At 43.1% G+C, this 19639-nt stretch overlaps 1 protein-coding gene across 1 annotated transcript; it reads left to right on the plus strand.

Annotated features, from left to right (window-relative positions):
* Positions 1–303: 303 nt before the first annotated feature.
* Positions 304–18304, plus strand: SNAPC3 (small nuclear RNA activating complex polypeptide 3; the record flags this gene model as incomplete). The annotated part of the gene is made up of 9 exons (XM_082301549.1): positions 304–539; positions 5988–6065; positions 7303–7387; positions 9321–9425; positions 9938–10087; positions 13530–13612; positions 14845–15009; positions 16032–16139; positions 17824–18304. The coding sequence occupies 9 exons, from the start codon at positions 304–306 to the stop codon at positions 17969–17971; spliced, it is 1158 nt and encodes a 385-aa protein (XP_082157675.1). The 3' UTR covers positions 17972–18304.
* Positions 18305–19639: the final 1335 nt, after the last annotated feature.

The following is a 19639-nucleotide window of genomic DNA, read 5'->3' on the forward strand; positions in this document are numbered from 1 at the left end:
CCGCCCGGCCCCGCAGCACCGCCCCCACAGCACCGCCCCCACAGCACCGCCCCGCCCCGCAGCACCGCCCCACAGCACCGCCCCCACAGCACAGCCCGGCCCCGCAGCACCGCCCCCAGCACCGCCCCGCCCCGCAGCACCGCCCCACAGCACCGCCCCCACAGCACAGCCCGGCCCCGCAGCACCGCCCCCAGCACCGCCCCGCCCCGCAGCACCGCCCCCAGCACCGCCCCGCAGCACCGCCGCGGCCCGTGACGCGTGTGGCGGCGCCGGGCGAAGGCGGCCGGATCGGGACAGGTGGCCATGGCGGCGGCCATGGCGGAGGCGGCCGCGCCCGACTACGAGTCGGCGGAACTGTACACGCGCGCGTTCCGCGTGGGCTCCCTGGGCCGCGGCTGGCGGCGGCTGCTGGGGCCGCCCGACCTCTCGCTGGCGGCGGAGGCGGCGGAGGAGGAGGAGGAGGAGGAGGAGGACGCGGCCGTGGCGGCGGCGCTGGGCTGCGCGCCGGGTACGGCGGCCGAGCTGCGCGCCGTCTGCAGGTGGGGAAGCCCGGCTGTCTCCCGGCCGGGATTTGCGGCTCCGGTGTGAGGGGGACGCCGGTGGCCTCGGCTCGGCGCTGGTGCGGGGGGGGGGGTGGCTGGCGCTGTCGCCGGATGCCGCAGCGGTTCCTCAAGAGAGGTGGGAGGTGTTCGGGCAAAACCACTCCAAAGCAGCCTCTTCCGGGTGTGTGGCACGTGTTTTGTTTCTATTTCCCGGGTAAATACAGAATCAGAGACTGTCAGAGGGTTGTAATGGACCTTAAAGGCCATATAACCCCATGGCATGTGCAGGGGCACCTTTCACTAGAGTAGGTTGCTCAAAGCCCCATCCAACCTGGCCTTGAATACAGCCAGGGATGGGGCATCCACAGCTTCTCTGGGCGACCTGTTCCAGTGCCTGACCACCCTCACAGAAGAGAACTTCTTCCTAGTACTAATTCAAGCCTACTCTCTTTTAGTTTGAATCCCTTAAAAGCATCATTTAGAGTAGTTCAGGTAGCTGGCAGCATACAGTACCTGTTGAGCACCTCTTGGTCCTTGGCCTCAACTGACTTATTTTTCTCAAGGCTGGTGGTGAAGTGAGAGCTATGCAAGTGCTTTGAGGGGTTGAAGCAGCAGCAGCATCTAACACGCTATAGCTGGCAGGCTTTCAGGTCACGTGGATAGTAAGAATTGTCATTCACCTGTAGAAAAGGCCTGATTTCAGGCAGTAGTTCCTGTAGAAATCGTCACAGTTGGTGACTTACCTGTAGTCGATCAGTAAGGAAGACATGCCAGAGTTCAGTTCCTATCTGTATGGCTTTGTGCTTCAGCTGTCACAGTTCTGGTGACCAACATAAGTTTTTACCATTACTAAGTAAAAATAGAGGATGATGTTGGTTTAAAAAAAATGTATTCTGGTGTGGCAGAAGCTGTGATAATTACTCTGTAAGCTCTTCCAGTGTAGGTGATTGCTCCTGTGCTGTGCCGTATTCCCTCTGGCGACTTTGTTGTCTGAGCCTTTGTTGCTGTTTTCATTTGAATTCCAATGAGTTTTTCCTGTGGTTTCTGTATTTTTCCCTACATTCCTTCTGCTTTTTTCTTCTATTCTGCTTTCTTCAGTTTACCACTTCTGCGTTTCACTTGCTATCTGCATTTGCAGTTTTGCATTTGTGTTACAGAGCAATGCTGTTTGAGGCAGAGTTTACTGTGAGCAGTGGTCATCTGGGAAAGAGAAAAATGACTGGTGGTGTATAATGGGGAGAGAACTGATCATGTGGCAGCTGTTTGTTGGCTTTGCAGGAGAATGAAGCTGAACATGCACATCCTGGTGTGACCTTTCCCCTGTTCAGGCTGGAAATCCCAATCTGTAATCTCTGTGTGCTTTTGCTTTTAAATAAATAAATTTAAGAGGTCCTAGCCTCTTGAGTCTCTCCTTAGCATTGGCAAACTTCAAATTGCTACCTCTGATCACTTTCACCCACCTGCTCTGAGCTGCTCATATTCCTGTCTTGAGGAGACATGAGGACACCAGGCTACACCAAGATCTGTTCTATGATGTCCTGGGATCACATTTATTTATTGGTGTAAATATAACTTTGTAAGTGCTGAAATGAACACATAATGGATATAAAGACACATTTTTCTGACTGTAAACTACTTCTAAGGAAAATTCTGTCAAATTAAGTAGCTTTTCTTTGGGTAGAAGAGAGACGGGAAGATGTGGATATACCTACATCTGTTTTAAAAATAGTGTTGGATTGAGAGAATCTTTCATGTATTCAGGATGAAGTTTTTCAATACCCATCATTAAATCTTTTTTAGAGTAGTGACATAGCATACATTTAAGTGTTCCTGATGATTTAGAGTCTTCTGGTGAGGAGAAATGGTATGTTTAAATGTTATTTAACTCTTTGGGCATGCAGTGCATTGTGGTTATTGGGGGTTTTTTGGTTGGTTGGTTGGTTGGTTTTTGTGGTGGTGGTGTTGTTTACTTTTAGTTTGTTTTGTTGGGTTTTTTTTGTTTATTTGTTGGTTTGGTTTTTTGTCATTGTTTTGTTTGTTTGTTTCTGTTTTATTATTATTATTTTATTCTATTTTCTTCCTGTAATACATTCCTGCAAACAGAATGCAGGGAAAAATTTGCATCGTCAATCACTTTCATTTGACTCAGTAAGAATACCTTGCATATTGCTCAACTTGTATGCCGATAATCATTCTAGAGATTGCTTGTGTTTTCATCAGATCTTAAATAGCTGTAAAACTGTGTCCTTATCTAGAAGATGCCATCAACAATTCTCTTAGATAACCAAGGTGTCAAAAGAGTAAAGTTCTAGGTTTTGTTCAAATGTCTCAGCAGTCTGTGAACAAAGAAGTTTACCTTGGTATTCGTAATTGGTGCTTGAGTGACTGAAGTCCTTCAGTGTTGGAGATGCTGAGTTATGTTACCCTGTTTTGTATTCTGTGTGATTTGTTGCGTGCGTGTGTAGGTCAGGCTAAGCCTCAAATCACTGTGGGTTTTAGGTAGGTCAAGAGAGGTGAGGCTTGCAGGTACCTTATTCTGCTTCAGCCCTATTCATCTTCTTGATTTATTAGAAGAGGTAGTTGTAAATATCTCTAGGGACGTGTTATAAAGCTGCATTAAGCTAGCATTAACGTCTTAACGTATTAGTATCTGGGGTCTTGTGGTATTAGTGTCTCAAAGGTGATGAAAGTACTGCCTTTAAAATATGTGCAATATAAAGAGTAATATGGATACTGTATCTGTTTATTCTGAAGTATCAGGCCAAATATTAAAATATCTTTGAATTTCTGAAACTGAGAAAAACTCATTGTGCTGCTAGAATATTCTGGGAAAAGTAAAGTCACAGTGATTAAAGGCTTCATTGGTAGTTCTGTTTCCATGTCTACATTTTCAGAGAGATGTCTTTGGCCTTCTTATTTCTGATCACCTTAATATTTCTTTCTAGGGAACATAAATTCATGCGGCACTTTGCATTTTGTTTTTTTTGAAGTGACACTTTCAACTGTTGTTCCTCATCACTGTCCTGCACTTCACCTTGGTTTCCATTAAGCAGCGTGGCCAGTGTTTTTCCCTCTACTGTAACCGTGTGCACCAAGTGAATTTGTTGTGCAGGCAGGGAATAGTCTCTGTGGGGACACAGGAGGATCCCAAGCTTGTGGCTGTCAGGAGTGAGGCGTTGCTAGTGCAAACTCTGTATTGCATGCACTTGTGTGTCTGGGGTGTCTGACACTGACTTAGCCTTAATTTCTGGGGGGATCAGCTGTTCGTAAAGCCTGGTTTCCTCAGGACCATGGACCAAGTATTGTGTATGTGATTCCACGGGCAGCAGTGGAGTTACACGGGGAGTTCCACCATGGCTTGTGCATAAGGCCATACAGCAAAGCGTTTCAAGACATCCATGCATGTGATACAATGACGTATGTAATTAATTATTAGACTGAGTTTTAATACTAAAAAAAGCACTCTGCTTTTCCTGTAGAAATTGAGGGTTTCTGACTTTTCAGGAGTGAGAAATGGCAGTATCAGAGCTTGCAAGGTTCCATGGAACTTGTCAGGGGTTCCCTTTACACTAGCCACCTTTCTGTCTTTACAAGGAAAAAGAGGAAGCAGCTTTTATGTCAATTATTTTACACAGTATCTGCTTGTAGCAGCTTTTCTGGGGATGTTAGCTTGTTCCTTGAGTCAGGCAATTAATGGGCATAGTGTGGATACTACAGCCAGAGATCCCACCTAGGACTATGGGAAGAAAGAAAAGCACAAGTATTGTTAGTGAGTTCTGACATATTGTTGGTGGGTTCTCACACAGAAGGGAAATGGGAAATTGTCACCTTTGATGCAAGTGAAATGGTAGGTAATAGACATTTTCAGATCCTGTGGTGTTTAATGAACTGAATGCAAAGTAATTTCCTCAAAATGGTACATATTCAAGTGACTTGGGCTCTTTGGTGAATGGGATCATTGATCCATGTGCTGAAAGACCTTGGATAAATAATTTGGTCATGTTGTCAGTTTTGCAGAAAGAGTCAGTTGTAAGTTGATTTATCTGTCAGGGGATATCATTTACTTGATTATGTGGGCTGTTCATAACATGGCTCTATGCTGCCTGGAGAACAGCCCCATCTAAATAGCTAATGCTTGAACTGTGTTCCCCAAAGCGCTGTTGTCCATCTTTGTGTTAGTTAAATTACTGTTTCTCAGCGTGTTTCAGTCTACACTTGACACTTTGTTGTCTGTGCCACCACTTCCTCAAGTGGGAATCTAGGAATAAGGTTCATTCTGTTTCCAGGAGGTTGTGGCTAGTTGACGCAAAGTTCCTTTAAAAATGGTGCTTCTGAAAGAATTCCATTTTCTCAGTAACTTAAAAAATTATTGTCTGTTTGAGATGAAAACTGTAAAAAAGAAAGTTTAAAACTTTTTATGTTGCTCGATGGTAAGTAACTAAGCAACAGTAAATTCAAATTACTGTCAATACAGAGTGACTTTATTGGCTTATCGGAACAAAGCCATCTGTCCACAGTCAAATTTTATCTCTGACTTTTGCTTGTTGTCCGCTGATAACAATTGATTCCAGACTTACATTTCTCAATTACTTTGTATTCATATGCAGTTCCACTCCAAATGGTTACTCATTACTACAGCGATATTATTGTTGACATGGGGAATGTTGTAAGATTATAATGAAAAAGAATATAATGAAATCATAAATGTTACTGAGAATAAATGGTACCATTCAAAAGTTTTTCCTGGACTTCACCAGTGGTAGGATTGTCCCATGAAGAGATGGGTTTGCACAAGAGTTTGCTGGGATTTAAACTGCAGGTGAACTTAGGCATTGGTGTAAGCCCTGCCTTTGTATAGTCAGCGAAAGTGGAGAGACAAAAGCAATCAAGTCTGATTCAAAGCAGGTGATACTTCTCTGTTTTAAATATTTTTTTTTCTCAGACTATTTTTAAGCTGGATAAAATTCTTTTGTGGTTAATGCAAGATGCTTCTGGGAAGGATGGCAGAGGAAGGAATGCACATATGATTCCTCTGAATCTGGTGTGCTGCCATGCACAACCTAAAATGGGAACCCATAAATGGGACCAGGTGGTGAAACCACCTCTAGGCTGCTGCCTCTTATACTTCCCAGACTGTGAGAAACCGCTGCCTTGTCCAAAGAGGATAGCTCTAGATTTAGATTAGATTAGATATCAGGAAGAAATTCTTTACTGTGTAGAATGGTGAGGCACTGGAACAATGTTGCCCAGAGAAGTTGTGGGTGCTCCATCCCTGGAAGTGTTCAAGGCCAGGTGGGATGGGCCCCTGAGCAACCTGGTCCAGTGAAAGGTGTCCCTGCCAATGGTGCTGGGGGGAGTGGAACTAGATGATCTTTTAAGGCCCCTTCCAACCCAAACTGTTTTATGATTCTGTGATTCTATCTGATTTTTTTTTTATTGTTCTAGCATTGATATGTTAATGTCTTCTAAAAAAGAAGAGGACCCAGATGTTATTCCTGAAGATAGCAGTCTGCTCACTCTTCGGTATGCTGTTACAGTGTTCTCACGGTACCCTTATTTGGGGTGGGGTGGAAAATCAGCACAGAAGTACAGCTGGCTGCTTGTTTCCTTTACAGGCAGCGGTGTACTTTATGGAGCACCGTAAAAAATACCGTAAAGGCAGAAACACCAGCTTATTATGGGGTCATTGGTTGAGTCTTCTGCTTGAATGTTGCTTAGGAATATTTTATTGATATATACAGAATATGCCATCTTTCTTATTGGAAAAGGATTTCTGGACATAGTTGCTTCTGAAGTAGTGCCTAAGTTTGGAGTGTGCGGGGACCTTCTGATAATCATTTGTGTGAGGTTCCTCCAAAAAAACCTGTGTCTCATACCTTTAGTAACTCACAGTCACACTGTAACAGCCTAAATGCTGATGCTGTATCCAGATAACTTCTTTATCTGAACCTACTCTGTTTTGTTGAATTTTGTTTTGTTCATAGAATTTGTTGATACTACTGGTTCATTTCAGAGGTTAATCAGTATATGTTAGGTTTCTATCACTTAGCAAACTTGGAACTCATGCTTGTCCAGTTCAGACCTTTGTTGTACTTTACATAACAGTAGTATAAAGAAATGTGTTTAGACTGTGATCAGTGTTAAGCCTGATTGTTACTGAAAATCCTTAGGAGGATCAGTAAACTTGTCCTGGATGTTAAGGATTTGGTGTTCATGCAGTGGTTAAATACATATATTTTAGTACGTATTCTACTTACAGTACTCTTTCTTCTACAAATGATAATGAAGGTTTGTTTTGGGTTTTTTTTAAAGCGTCTGTGCTATGGGGCTGAGAAAGAATATTTGTGGGTTGTTTCTTTCCTTGTGTTTTGCTTGAATGTGTATTCAATTTTTTTAAAGTAGAAGGAATTGTTGAAACAGCTTCCTCAAAGGTTGCAAAGTGTTCTGTCCTAGGACAGCCTCTTCAAACAACATGTTTCTGTGTTTTCTTGTGAGTGTAAAACTGCTCACAAACAACCTGTTATTTGTACATAAGGGGGAAAAAAACCCACGAGCTGAAATCCACAAGCTGGCCTGTGTACTATCAGGTTTTATGAGAGTCAGGAGATGAGTATTTTAAGTTAGTCTGTCCCACTAAGGCAGGAATCCTGCTCTTTGAAAGCTGCTCTATAGTAGCTTGTGTCATTTAAAAATATTGAATTCTTGAAATTCTACATGGAAATTGTTAAATAAAATTTTGTCTTGTGTTCCTGCCCCTCAGAATTAGAAAGAAGAACTTAGAGAGGAGAGAAGAAACAATTATTGTGGATCGGGCTTGCAGACAAGAAACTCTTACCTATGAGATGGTAAGTTGCCTGTCATCTCATAGGATCTCAAGACAGCCAAAATCGAACTTCCGGCTGCTCTTTTATTCACCACTATGAAATGTACACTGTAAATGTTTGCAGATTCAAGTTTGCAGGTAATGATTAAGGATAAAGACATTTTATAGAAAGATAGGACAGGAAGTCTGCTCTTAATTGTCTGTTAATACTGGAGGAAGTTAAGGAGGAACTCCAGCTCATTACGACTATATGACTGCTTTTTCTAAGTGCTGTGAACTTAGAGCTAGACAAAAAGTGTAATGTTTTTGCTCCTGGAGTCCAGTGTTGGAAACTAAGCTTCAGTGTGTGAATGACTGTGAGCTAGTTTCTGTAGGGCTGAAAGAAGAAGACAGTAGTGGCACAGTGGCAGTAAATTCCTAATTCTGGGCTTTGTAACCCAAGTTTTTCAGCCATTCTGAACTGCCAGGAACCAAAAGTGTGGTCATCAGCCCCTAAAAAGCCTTATTGGAAATTTTAAACTATGTTTAGTATCTTTTTTTAATATTATTTCTTCACAGCCATTAAAGTCCTAAACAGCAAAACCTCATTTCATAAATGTTCATAGAATCATTAAGGTTAAAAGACCTTTAGGATCATTGAGCCCAACCATTACCTTAACACTGCCAAATCCACCTCTAAACTGTATCCCTGAGCACCACATACACACATTCTTTGAACTCTTCCAGGGACACTGAAGTGCTGGAGTCCATGGCTTGAACAAGCCATGAACTGCTTCAAAAATTAGGGACAGAAGTGTAGTGAGGAAAGAACCTCATGTGACTATTAGACATTTTTTCCCCTTGAAGCTTCCTGGTTTGTCGTGAGTTATCATGTTTCAGCTGTTCACAGACCCAGGCACAATATGTAAACAACATGATGCAACTACTCTGCTGGGCTCTTAGCCTGGGGAATATCTGAGAAAATATTAGCAACAGAAACCTTCATAGAGGGTTTCAATGAGTGGTGTCTTACTACTATTACTGAAGAATGAGCACATGGTCATTTATTGCATTCTTTAAGTGAGCTGTGTCAGAGCTGTGATTCTGTTGTTGGGGCCACAGTGCCTCTGTACAGGAGGAGAGCAGTAAGAAACATGAGTTTGGGATGTATCACATGAAGAGGGTAGATGCAAAGCAGAGAGCATAAGTATCTGTGGCGTCTCACAGGAGTACAAGTTCCTGTTACTAAATCTGAAGAATACTCTGTGCTGGTGGGAAGTGTTTGTGCAGGAAGTATTCTCTCTTGATTTGTCAGAAAAGGAGGAAACTGCCACAGAAAAGTGCCCTCCCTCATTCTCACAGCTGGGCTATGTCTTAAACACGAAGCAGGACGGCAATGTAGGGATGCATTTACTTCTCTTCTAAAACACAGTACTGTGGCAAGGGCAATGCGGGGTTTTGGGTGTGGATTTTGGAGAAATTGTGGCCTCCAGCTATGTCTAGCTTCCCCAATAAGAGGAAGTGTTGCACTAACTGTAATTTTCATATGCTTCATTCTGTGTATATTTTCTAGGTCAGTGTTTCCCAAGTTGAGTGTTGCAATCCCCCTTTACATATGAAAGCATTCAAAAACTATTTCAAAGCACTAAATGGTGAAAGTTGGTAGCTGCTGATTTCCATGAGGGCAGAATGACAGCAGCCTCTAATTCCTTTATGCAGGGCCTCTCAATAGCCAGCTATCTTGCAACAAAGCTTAGAAATGAAGGAACATGCTTGAACTGCTAGAGCAGTTTCTCACTTTTCCACCTTGGAGGAAGTAAGCTGTTTTCAATTCAGAAGGCTACATAGTCAAAAATGAGTTAGCATTTTTCAGCATTTCTTGGACTGTTACCCAGGGTCTATCATATATATATATTTATATATATGTGTAGTTGCCAATATAATATATATATGTATATGTGTATATATTTTTCCAGGAGTCACATGCAACTGGAAAGAGGCCAGACAATCCAGCAGATCTAATTGAGGAGGGAGAACTTCTTTTAACTCTGAACATCTTTTATCCTGTTATATTTCAGAAGGTTAGTATGAAATTCTCTGGCTTGTATTGTGATTCTTTCCTATTCAGGTAGTATCTTGCTCTCCCAAGCAGTTTAAATCAGTGAGTCCACTGAAGACATGTGGTAAACCCTTAAACTCTGGCAATTTCTTAAAGCTTTTTCAGAATCTGGCTTTCATTCTGTTAGCAGTTTATATAACAAAACTTTTACAGTAATTACTCAGTAGTTATTTTATTTTACAGAAAGCTCAAAACCTGAAACTAAATACATGAAAACGAAAATACTCTTTCTGGATTTGGGATAAGTGAGCTCTGACTTTCTGTCTTTCCTGCACTTTCCGATGGAGAATGTAACTTTTGAGTTTCTGAATAAAACTAATAAATGTCAGTCTTAGGAGAGGCTATGGCAAGATGCTTTCAGAGAAGTGATGTGCCAGATGCTACCAGTAATGACCTTAAGCTGTCAAATGAAGTGCAGTGCTAAGGTTGACAAGTTATAATTTATCTGAAGTTTGTATGCTGTGTTCTTTGTAGCATAAAGATCACAAACCCTACCAAACGGTCCTTGTACTGGGCAGCCAGAAGCTCACTGAGCTGAGAGACTCGATTTCCTGCGTCAGTGACCTCCAGATAGGTGGTGAGTTCAGCAGTCAGCCAGATCAAGCACCAGAGCATATCAGCAAGGTAAAACTTTCTGTGTGGAACCCTCTACATGTATAGGAGCCTTGCAAACATAGAGAGGGAGGTAGAATTTTGTTTCGTTGTTTTTTTCTTCAGCCCTAAATTCAGCTGCACTAGTTCTGCCTGTTGGTTGCACTGCAGGTAAATACTTCATAACGGCATTACCAAGGTGATCTGTTTTCTGCAATGTCACAAAAAGCATCATCATTGCTACTGCTAGAAAATAGAAACACTAGCAGTGAGTTTTGCATAGATATATCACTGTGGACCGATTTTATTTTGAGCTATATTCTCAAACACCAGAGGTAATAGCTAACTAAATGTAGAACCATCTCACTGTGCTTTGTTGTTTGCAACTGGGTGCTGATCAAAAGTAGGGATGAAGATTATTCTTCTCTCCCAAAGTTGCCAGGTACTCTCTGGACATGAGCAAAACAAGTCGTCTAGTTGAAAATACTGAAATTGATCATATATTGTATGACATATAATATATGTCATATGATTGAATGGTTGAGGTTGAAAGGGACTTGTGAAGGTCATCTGGTCTACCCCCTCCACTCATGCAAGGCCACCTACAGCTGGTTGTCCATGACCATGTCCTGACTTTTTTGCATATCTCCAAGGATGGAGGTTGCACAACCTCCCTGGACAACCTGTGTCAGTGTTCAGTCATGTTCAGAGTAAAGAAGTGTTTCTTGAGGTTCAGGAGGAAGTGCAGGTGTTTCAGTTTGTGCCTATTGACTCTGATCCTGTCACTTGGCACCACTAAAATGAGCCTGGCTCCATCCTCTTTGCACCCTTGCTAGAGGTATTGTGTATGTTAATAAGATTCCCCTACCTGAGCTTTCTCTTCAGGTTTATTACTTTCTCACCCACTCCTTTTAGGAAAGATGCTGCAGCCCTTTCATCTTCATGGCCCTTGTGGGACTCTTTCTCTAGTATGTCCATGTCTCTCTTACACTGAGTAGCCAAGAACTGAAGAGAGGACTTAAGTTATGGCCTCACTAGTTCTGAGGAGAACTGAAGGATCACCTCCCTTGACCTGCTGGCAATATTTCATCTAATGCAGCACAGGATCCCATCTGCTCCATCTGCTGTCTTTGCTGCAAGAACATGTTGGCTCATGTTCAGTTTGGGATCCGTCAGGATCCTTTCTGCCTAGCTGCTTTCCAGCTGAGTGGCCCCCAGCACACAGTGGAGCATCAGCTTCTTTATCCCCAAGGGAAAGACCACTTCTGCTTGCTCAACCTCACCAAGTTCTTGTTGGCCCATTTCTCTGGGCTGTTAAGATCCCTCTGGCTGGCAACAGGATCATCTGGTGTATCAGCCACTCCTTCCTGTTTTGTGTCAGCAGCGGAGAAGGTAATGGTAACAGACAGAAATTAATTGAAGAGTCTGAATGTAAAACACATTCCTACCACTGTGTCTTTGTGCAGGTCATCTGAGAAGCCGTGTCTTTGGTCCTGGTGTCTGCTTTTCTTGCGTTTTGACAGCCTAGAGTTAATAGCTCAAAGAGACCTCTGGGCACAAATGAGCATCCCCAGACTGGTCTGGTGATGGAGGGTACCTGATTGTCCATGGTTTTCCCATTTAGAATAAATAGGGAAAATCTTTATCAAATCCTTGAAAAGTGGCTGAGGGAGAAAAGGAGGCTCAAGGGAGACATTATCACTCTCTGCAACTATCTGAAAGGAGGGTGAGGAGGGTGTAGCCAGGTAGGGGGTCAGTTCTCCTGGGTAACAAGAGATAGGACGAGAGGAAACAGCCTCAAGTTGCACCAAAGAAGGTTTAGATGGGATGGATACTACGAAACATTTATTCACTGCAGGGGTGGTCAGACATTGGAGGCTACCCAGGAAAGTAATGGAATCACCATCCATGAAGGTGTTCAAAAATGTGTGGATGTGGCATTTGGGGCACAACATAGTGGTGAACACAGCAGTGCTGGGTTAATGGTTGGACTTGATGATCTTAGAGGTCTTTTACAACATTAACGATTTTATGATTCTATTCCAACCACTTCCTGGGAAGCAGGGCCTCAGCATCCATAGTGGCTGCTTTGGAAGACAAATGCTTTCCCCGTGAACCATCCCTTCCTCTTTTCCTCCAGCTCTTATTGCTGAGTGCAGCATCATGTGACTTTGGATCAGTTTGGGTCAGCTGTCTAGCTGCATTCCCTCTCAGCCTCTCATCCAGCCCCAGCCCACTGGTGTTGGGGAGACTTGAAGTGACAGCCTTGAAACTGTGCAACCACTGCTCAGCAGTAGCCAAAACACTGGTGTATCATCCACTCCCCCTTGCCAAAAGTGCAGAGCATGCACCAGAAGGGCTGCTGTGAGGTTAAGTTAACTCCATTCCAGCCAGTCTTTGTGCACTTGATCAGAACACAAAGTACTTTTCACTGAAATGACAGAGAATTATTGAAGTCTTGTCCCCTGCACACACACACACGTGCACACTCATGCACAACTGTCACATGAGAGCACTTCCTGGTCACATCTGTATAAACAAGATAGTTGCAGTTCTGGAAGGTCCAGTTACCTCACTTCTAGGGTCTCACAAGAAAATCTATCATCCTTCAAAATGCTCCCTTAATTACAAAGTTTGTCACATGTAGACCGTCCATTTGTAACATTCTCCTCTATCAAAGATAATTAACAGTTTATGGCAGTCGTACCAGCAGTGCAAGAGTCACCAGATGCCAAACCAACTCCAGAAGCTGAGCTAACCATTAGCCTGCTGCCACCATGTTCTCTAAATCGTATCTCCAAGTGCCACATTCACACACCTTTTCAACATTCCCAGGGATGGTGATTTCACCGCTTCACTGAGCAGCTTGTTCCAATGCCTGAGCATCACCTGCTGATGGGAAATAGGGAATAAATCTCCTTTTTTGTTGCTTTGCTTCTGCATGCTGCATTTGCATTTTTCTCATTAAGCTGCCTTTATCTCAACCCATGAGTTTGCCTGTCTTTTGTTTCCCCAGTCCTGTTAAGAAAGAGAAGTGAGAGAGCAGCTGGATAGGTATCTGGTAGCCACCCAAAGTCAACGCACTGCATCTTGCTAAATTTTTAAAATATTATTCTTTTTTAAAGTCAGTGCCTTGCAATTACTGAATTTGGGCAGTGATGCTTATGTTCTTGTTCTGTGTTTTTGTAGAAGTCCATAACTGTTACGATGGGGACAAAAATAAGAGAAGAGCACTCAAGTAACCTGTAATGGCTTGAGAGCAGTATCAGCAGAGTAGCTGCATAGCTGGCAACCATATGAGCCTAGCTGTCACACCAGCATCTACAATCAGAGCAGAACTTTTCTTAGACACCCTGTAGAATGACATCTCTTAATATAATTTAGATACTTAAAATGCTTGGATTTTTGACATGTTCTTGTTTAAAGTGTTTAATCTCTCATAACACTAATGGAGACTTCTCTTTCTGTCTCTCAGGATCTCTACAAATCTGCCTTCTTCTATTTTGAAGGCATCTTCTATAACGATAAAAGATACCCAGAGTGCAGAGATCTGAGCAGGTACAGTATTTGTAGATGGTAACTAAGGAAAACAGTAAGGAACATAAAATTTGTTTCATTTTGTTTATGACTTGTGGTGTTTCAGATACTGGAATGTCTAGAGTATGAAGCTGGAATGGACTTTTTCTACTGTTTTTCCATGTTTAATTGATTTTTACGGAGAAGTTTAACTTTACTTGCTCTAGTTATTCCTTCCATTTGCTTCACTTTTGAAAAGAGTATGAATACATTTTTTAACCTGCAAATCCTGTTTTGCTCTGTTGATATGGGATTTCTATGTAAGGTGACAGGTGCCATTTTATACTGGCTTTTTACGTGCCCTCCCTACTTGTGATGGCAATTTGAAGACTTGCCTGTGAGGTAGAAGGTGGGTCAGAAAGACAACAAACTCAGCTGTGGTTGTCCTGCTCAGTCTTGAAAATATGCTGAATGCCTTCATTGTAAAGTCAACATAGGGTCTGTGTGACTGCTCAGAAAAGAAATCTGAGATTTTAAGAAGTATGGTCTTGGTGATACACTAGTGAGATTTGGGAGATCAAAATGTTTAAAATGGCTGGTATGGAAGAGCTGAGTTTGGACCCTGTTGTTCTGCCAGATTTGTATGTGACTTCAGGGAAATTAATATTTTACTTCTTGTCTTTCTGTCTCTGAACAACAATGATCTTCATAGAAGGGCTTGTCATAGCATACACAGCTTGTAGAATTAGATGCCTTGTGTGTAGGAGCGTGCTGAAAAGCCAAAAAGAAATTGACAGTGACCAGTGCCCTTCCAGTGCTAAATTTTGGTTGTAACTGCACTTGTCAGCTTTGTATTTCTCCTTGACAAAAACAAAATAAAAAAAAGCTTTTCGGTACTTTAAAACAAAGTTATTGACCAAGGGGGCAAAATGACCTGCTAGTAACTTGAATTACTGGACTACTTGAGAAGTATTGTGCTGTGAACAGTCTGACCTGGATGGGTGCCATCAGGAGCATACACTGACTAAAACTCCTCAGGGAAGCTGCCTGGTAAGGACTGAAAGGCAGATGTTCCACTAAAGCAGTGCACAGTTTTATGGGGTTGTGGTAGTGCTGTGAAATCACCTTAAATTATTACAAAATGTTGTGAACTGTTTTGATTTCCATCATTTAACTGTGTCTCAGTGAAGAGTTTTGCATGTCCCCCAAGGCATCTTTTTCTGTGCATTCACAGTTCATAGCTTTGCTATGCTGATAGCCTTTTCTGTTTTCAGAACAATTATAGAGTGGTCAGAATCTCATGACAGAGGCTATGAAAATCTTCAGTCTGTTAAGATGGAGGACTATGTATTTAATGATTTATCCCTCAAACTTGGCTTTCCATACCTTTACTGCCACCAAGGGAACTGTGAACACATCATTATAATCACAGATATAAGGTAAGTTACTATTCTTTGGGAGTCCTTAGGCAAATGAAAGTAAGCCTTCTCTGGAGAACTTCAGCCGTTAAATGCTGAATGTTTGTTAGACTAACTTATTTGCTTTAAGATTATTCTACTGCCTTCTGCAGGGTTTTTCTTCCATATACATGGGAGTATCTCTGAAAGAAGAAGAGTAATCTTCCTTGCTTTTTTCTTTTTAATTTGCATGCAAAGACTGCTTTCTAATTAGTGTGGCATGACTGTTAACAAACAGGAACGGCAACCACAGTGTCAAGATCTTTCTATGTAGAGATGTGTGGTAGATTTACATACTGGTTCTGGAGCACCAGGGAGTGGAATGTTGTAGGCTGTGGCTGGGCTCATCTGGACTATTAGTTTGAACTTGAAGCTGAGGGGCAGGAACTGAAAAGAGAATAGAGGAGTGGAAATAGTGGGCAGAGGTGGATAGGCCAGGAAGAGAAGGAGAAGGTGATAGTGACTGTGAGGTGGCAACCACATCAACAGTAGAACTATTGTGTACACTTTACTCAGTGCATAACTAGAGAGAGCACTCCTCTGTTTGTCTGTAGTGGGTGGCAGGTCATTTTTTGTTCCTAGAGCTTGATGTACCAATGCATGGTAATACATGGTGCTTTCCAAAAGGAGCACAACCCAAAGAAAAGCATAGATGTTGCACGTAGATGATCTCAGGTTTATGAGCCTCTAAAGATTTACCTGGCAATAGCTAGTTTGTCTGCATAGGAGATAAAAGCTTTAAAAAGACCACTGAAAGGAGATGGTCTGAAGACTTCTGAGTTACTGCACAAACTGAATTTACTTGTGACCATCGAATCCACAGATGGTTCAACTAGCAGTCTATCTCCAGATCTTCACCTGTGTTAAGAAATGTTAAGCAGAAATCTAGTCATAGTTTACGTGGGAATTTCAATCGTGTCTTGTCTTCAATGTCTATGCTTATGTTCAGATAAATTTCAATATGGCAAAGTCTTTATTGTATGAATTTATTTATTTCCCTCAAGGCTTATTCATCATGATGACTGTCTGGACAGGAATCTATATCCCTTGCTAATCAAGAAACATTGGCTATGTACCAGAAAATGCTTTGTGTGCAAAATGTATACAGCCAGGTATGCTATGTTCTTGACCCTATTGTCATCTTAATTAAGTCTTTCTAGGTGCTGCTGCTAACTTAAAAAAAAAAGTAAAAAATCAAAGCTCTGTATGTGTTTCATAATAATAATAATAATAATAATAATAATAATAATATTTGCTCTTCAAGCAGCTGACCTTTCTCTAACCAGGAAAAGGCTTCCTGCAGATAGTGTTCATTTGGAGTTGATTCAGGAGATTCAAAAGAACTAAAATGAGTAAGATCAGTTATTTGGCTCATGTTCTTTTGCATACCTACAGCTTGGCTCTCCGTTCAATTACTTTTGAAATCCTACTTTTGGGGGGAAATGCTGCATTTTTCCCCTTTGCAAGACATGTGTTTCAAATTCATTTACCAGAAATCGTACAGAGCTTTTGTTTAATCTAGCATCTATGCAGGTATAGATCTGTCCATTTAAAAGGCATGTAACTTTCCCCACATAAACTCCTAACCTCTACCTGAAAACTGTGTGCTCTGCAGCTGTTCTTGAAGGAACTCCTTGTGATTTTCTGCAGTTAAGAGAGCAGAATATGAATTTAGTGCTCTTTATACACTTCAGTGATGTTAATTTAGATATGAGACAGACTTTCAATAAACAGGAAAAATTTCTCTAAAGACTAGGCTAGGCTCCCTGATTTTATAGATCTGAATGATTTATTTGCAGAAACACTGGTTGCCTTTTTTTACCCCAGGACAGCTTATGCTCTCAGCCTCTGTTTGACACAGCAGCTGTGTCTTTGTTGTCTTCCTTGTTTGGCCTTAAGGCTTCCCTGGAATCATGCGAAGAGCCAATTCCTCTTGAGATGGGAGTCCATCCTAGTGTTCCTAGCAGAGCCCTGAGGATGCTTTCACAAGGGCCTGTGATCTGTGAGGCATTTGGCCATAAGGGGAGGTGGTGCCAAAGGGTCAATATGGGGGAGAAATGGGATCGGGAGGGCATTACCAGAGGTGATGTAAATGCATTAAATTAAAACCAGGATTAAGCACTAAGCTGAAGTGGGGACATGCTAAACTATGGACAGCAGAGCTGCTTTGGCTGGCTATCCTTTTTGTTCTAATCTGTGCAGATAGCATCTGTAATCACCAGAGGCCTTTAGCTGTTGTGGCCTCTTGAGTGCTATCATGCATTAATTACTCAGTGACATGGCAGGCCCTTCTTGTATGTATTAATTTGTGTTCATGTTAACTTCAGTGCTTGCTGGAGTGTGCTGCAGTCCTCGTCTTGTCTGCCTCATTCAGGTCCTGCTTTTAGACTCCTAAATGGTTTTGATTACTCAGAGGAGCTTGGGTCAGTACATGTCTGCTCCATGCCACAGTTTCTTGCATTAAGGGAGAGAAGATTTATCTTTTATGACTTTGATGGTCTCAGGGTGGACAGAAGATTCCTGGGGGGTTTTTTATGCACAGTACCAGCTACACAGGTTTGAGGAGTTTCTCAGGAAGTGCTGCTGTAGCTGCTGGGATTGACACGGAATGGGCGTGAAGTCTGGAAATGAGCTGTATGCTTGGGATGAGAGATAGGCAATATAGGTAGTACTTAGTCTACATGAAATTATTACTGATGTTTGTTGCTGCCATCCCCAGTCCTGAGTAAAATGTTGAGATATTTGTCACAAGTGTATTGCACTTGTGAAAAAACACTTGTGTTTTGTAACCTGCAGGTGGGTAACCAACAGAGACAGTCTGGCCCCACAGGATCCTTGTTTCTTCTGTGATGTTTGTTTTCGGATGCTCCATTACGATTCAGAAGGCAATAAACTGGGGGAGTTTCTTGCATATCCTTATGTTGATCCTGGGATTTTCAACTGAAACTGACATGCGCCAGGATGAATTTAGTGAACTACTGTTGGGGTCTCCCCCCCTGCCATGTAGCCCTGGCAGAGGGGCCCTGAGGGCACAGGCACGGGGTTTCCCTGCCCCTGCTCAGCCTCGTTCCCATGGGTTGGTTTGTGTTCCCTGCGCGGGCAGAAGGACCCTCGGGTCCCGTGACTGGAACAGTTCCTGGGCAGAGCCCCGGCCATGCGGCTGGAGAAATAAACATCTCTGAAACATCTACCAAGAATCTGTCCATGTATATTTCTTTTCCACGGGACTCCTGGTTTGATATATGTGCGTTACAGTATCCCCACTGTAACAAATGGTGGATGAAATGCTGGCAAGACACTGATCCCTAAGGACAGAAAATTCGTGAGTAAAAACCACTCTAGATCTCTCTCTTCTCACCTTGGTTTGGATATTTTCTCTGGACTATGGAAGAATCGTGGGAAATGTGGCTCTCTGAACCACAGAAAGAAATGTATCTAGAAGTTAAAGGAATCCTTGAACAACAAAACAAGAAAGTATTGGAACCGGGAGATCTAGAACATTTTTTTAACTGGCTTTTCAAAAATTTCTTCTATATTTCTCAAGACTTACTTTTTGATATTAGTCCTCCTGAAAATCCTCGAGCTTATCACAAGTGTTTTTGGCACGAGATCTTGTTGGAGATGAGGGATCAAACAAAACATGCATTAGTGATAGAACCTCTCCATGGATCAATTGTAATCACTGAAGCTCTTGAGGAGCATTTGTATGGTCCCATTACCCCTATAGCAGAGGGTGGCCGTAATCCCATGGCTGAGGCCGCGTGGTCGCCATCCCAGGAGCGCGTGACTGCAGCCGTGCCAGCGGAGGTGCCTGTGCTGGATGCGCCCGGCCCCCTCAGGAGCGTGCGCCTTATAGCAGACCCCATCCCTGTCTCGGGGTCCCCGGCCACTCAACCATGAGCAAGGGAGCGATGCCACAGGTGCCACAGGTGCCGTGGGCCATGAGCAGCAGAGAGGCGGCCCCCACGAGCAGCCAGGAACCGGGGGTCAGCGTGGCAGCCCGCTCTGAGCACACGGCTTGGAGAGCCCTGTGGAGGGAGAAGCAGCGCAGCGCTGAGCTGAAACGGGGCTGCTCTCCAAGCAGCGTGGAGTTGGCGGAGCGGAACTGCTCGCAGGGCGCGGGGCCAGAGCCCAGACACGCCGGAGCAGCGCCGCTCGGAGGGCGCGGAGCAGCCGCAACGCAAGGGCCCGACAGAGACATTGGAGTTGGCGAGGCAGCAGCCATGCGGGACAAGCAGCCACTACAAACACGCAAGCACATGATAGGAGAAGTTGTAGCAATGAAAATCACAAGAACTGTGAAATGGTACAATGTCAGAAACAACTATGGATTTATAACATGAGAGGATACAGGGAAAGATTTATTCATCCATAGAACTGCCATTAAAAGGAATAACCCTAAAAATTACCTGCAAAGTGTAGGAGATGGGGAAGTTGTACAATTTGATAGAGTGCAAGGAAAGAAGGGTTTACGAGCAGCGAATGTTACTGGGCCTGGAGATATTCCAGTCAAAGGCAGCCGTTATGCACAAAATTATAAACAATATCCATCCCAGCAACTTCCCTACCCACAGCCTACTTTCCCCTTTTACCCTATACCCAATATGAACCC

This window comes from Coloeus monedula, assembly GCF_965178545.1.
Source record: "Coloeus monedula genome assembly, chromosome: Z".
Classification (NCBI taxonomy): domain Eukaryota; kingdom Metazoa; phylum Chordata; class Aves; order Passeriformes; family Corvidae; genus Coloeus; species Coloeus monedula.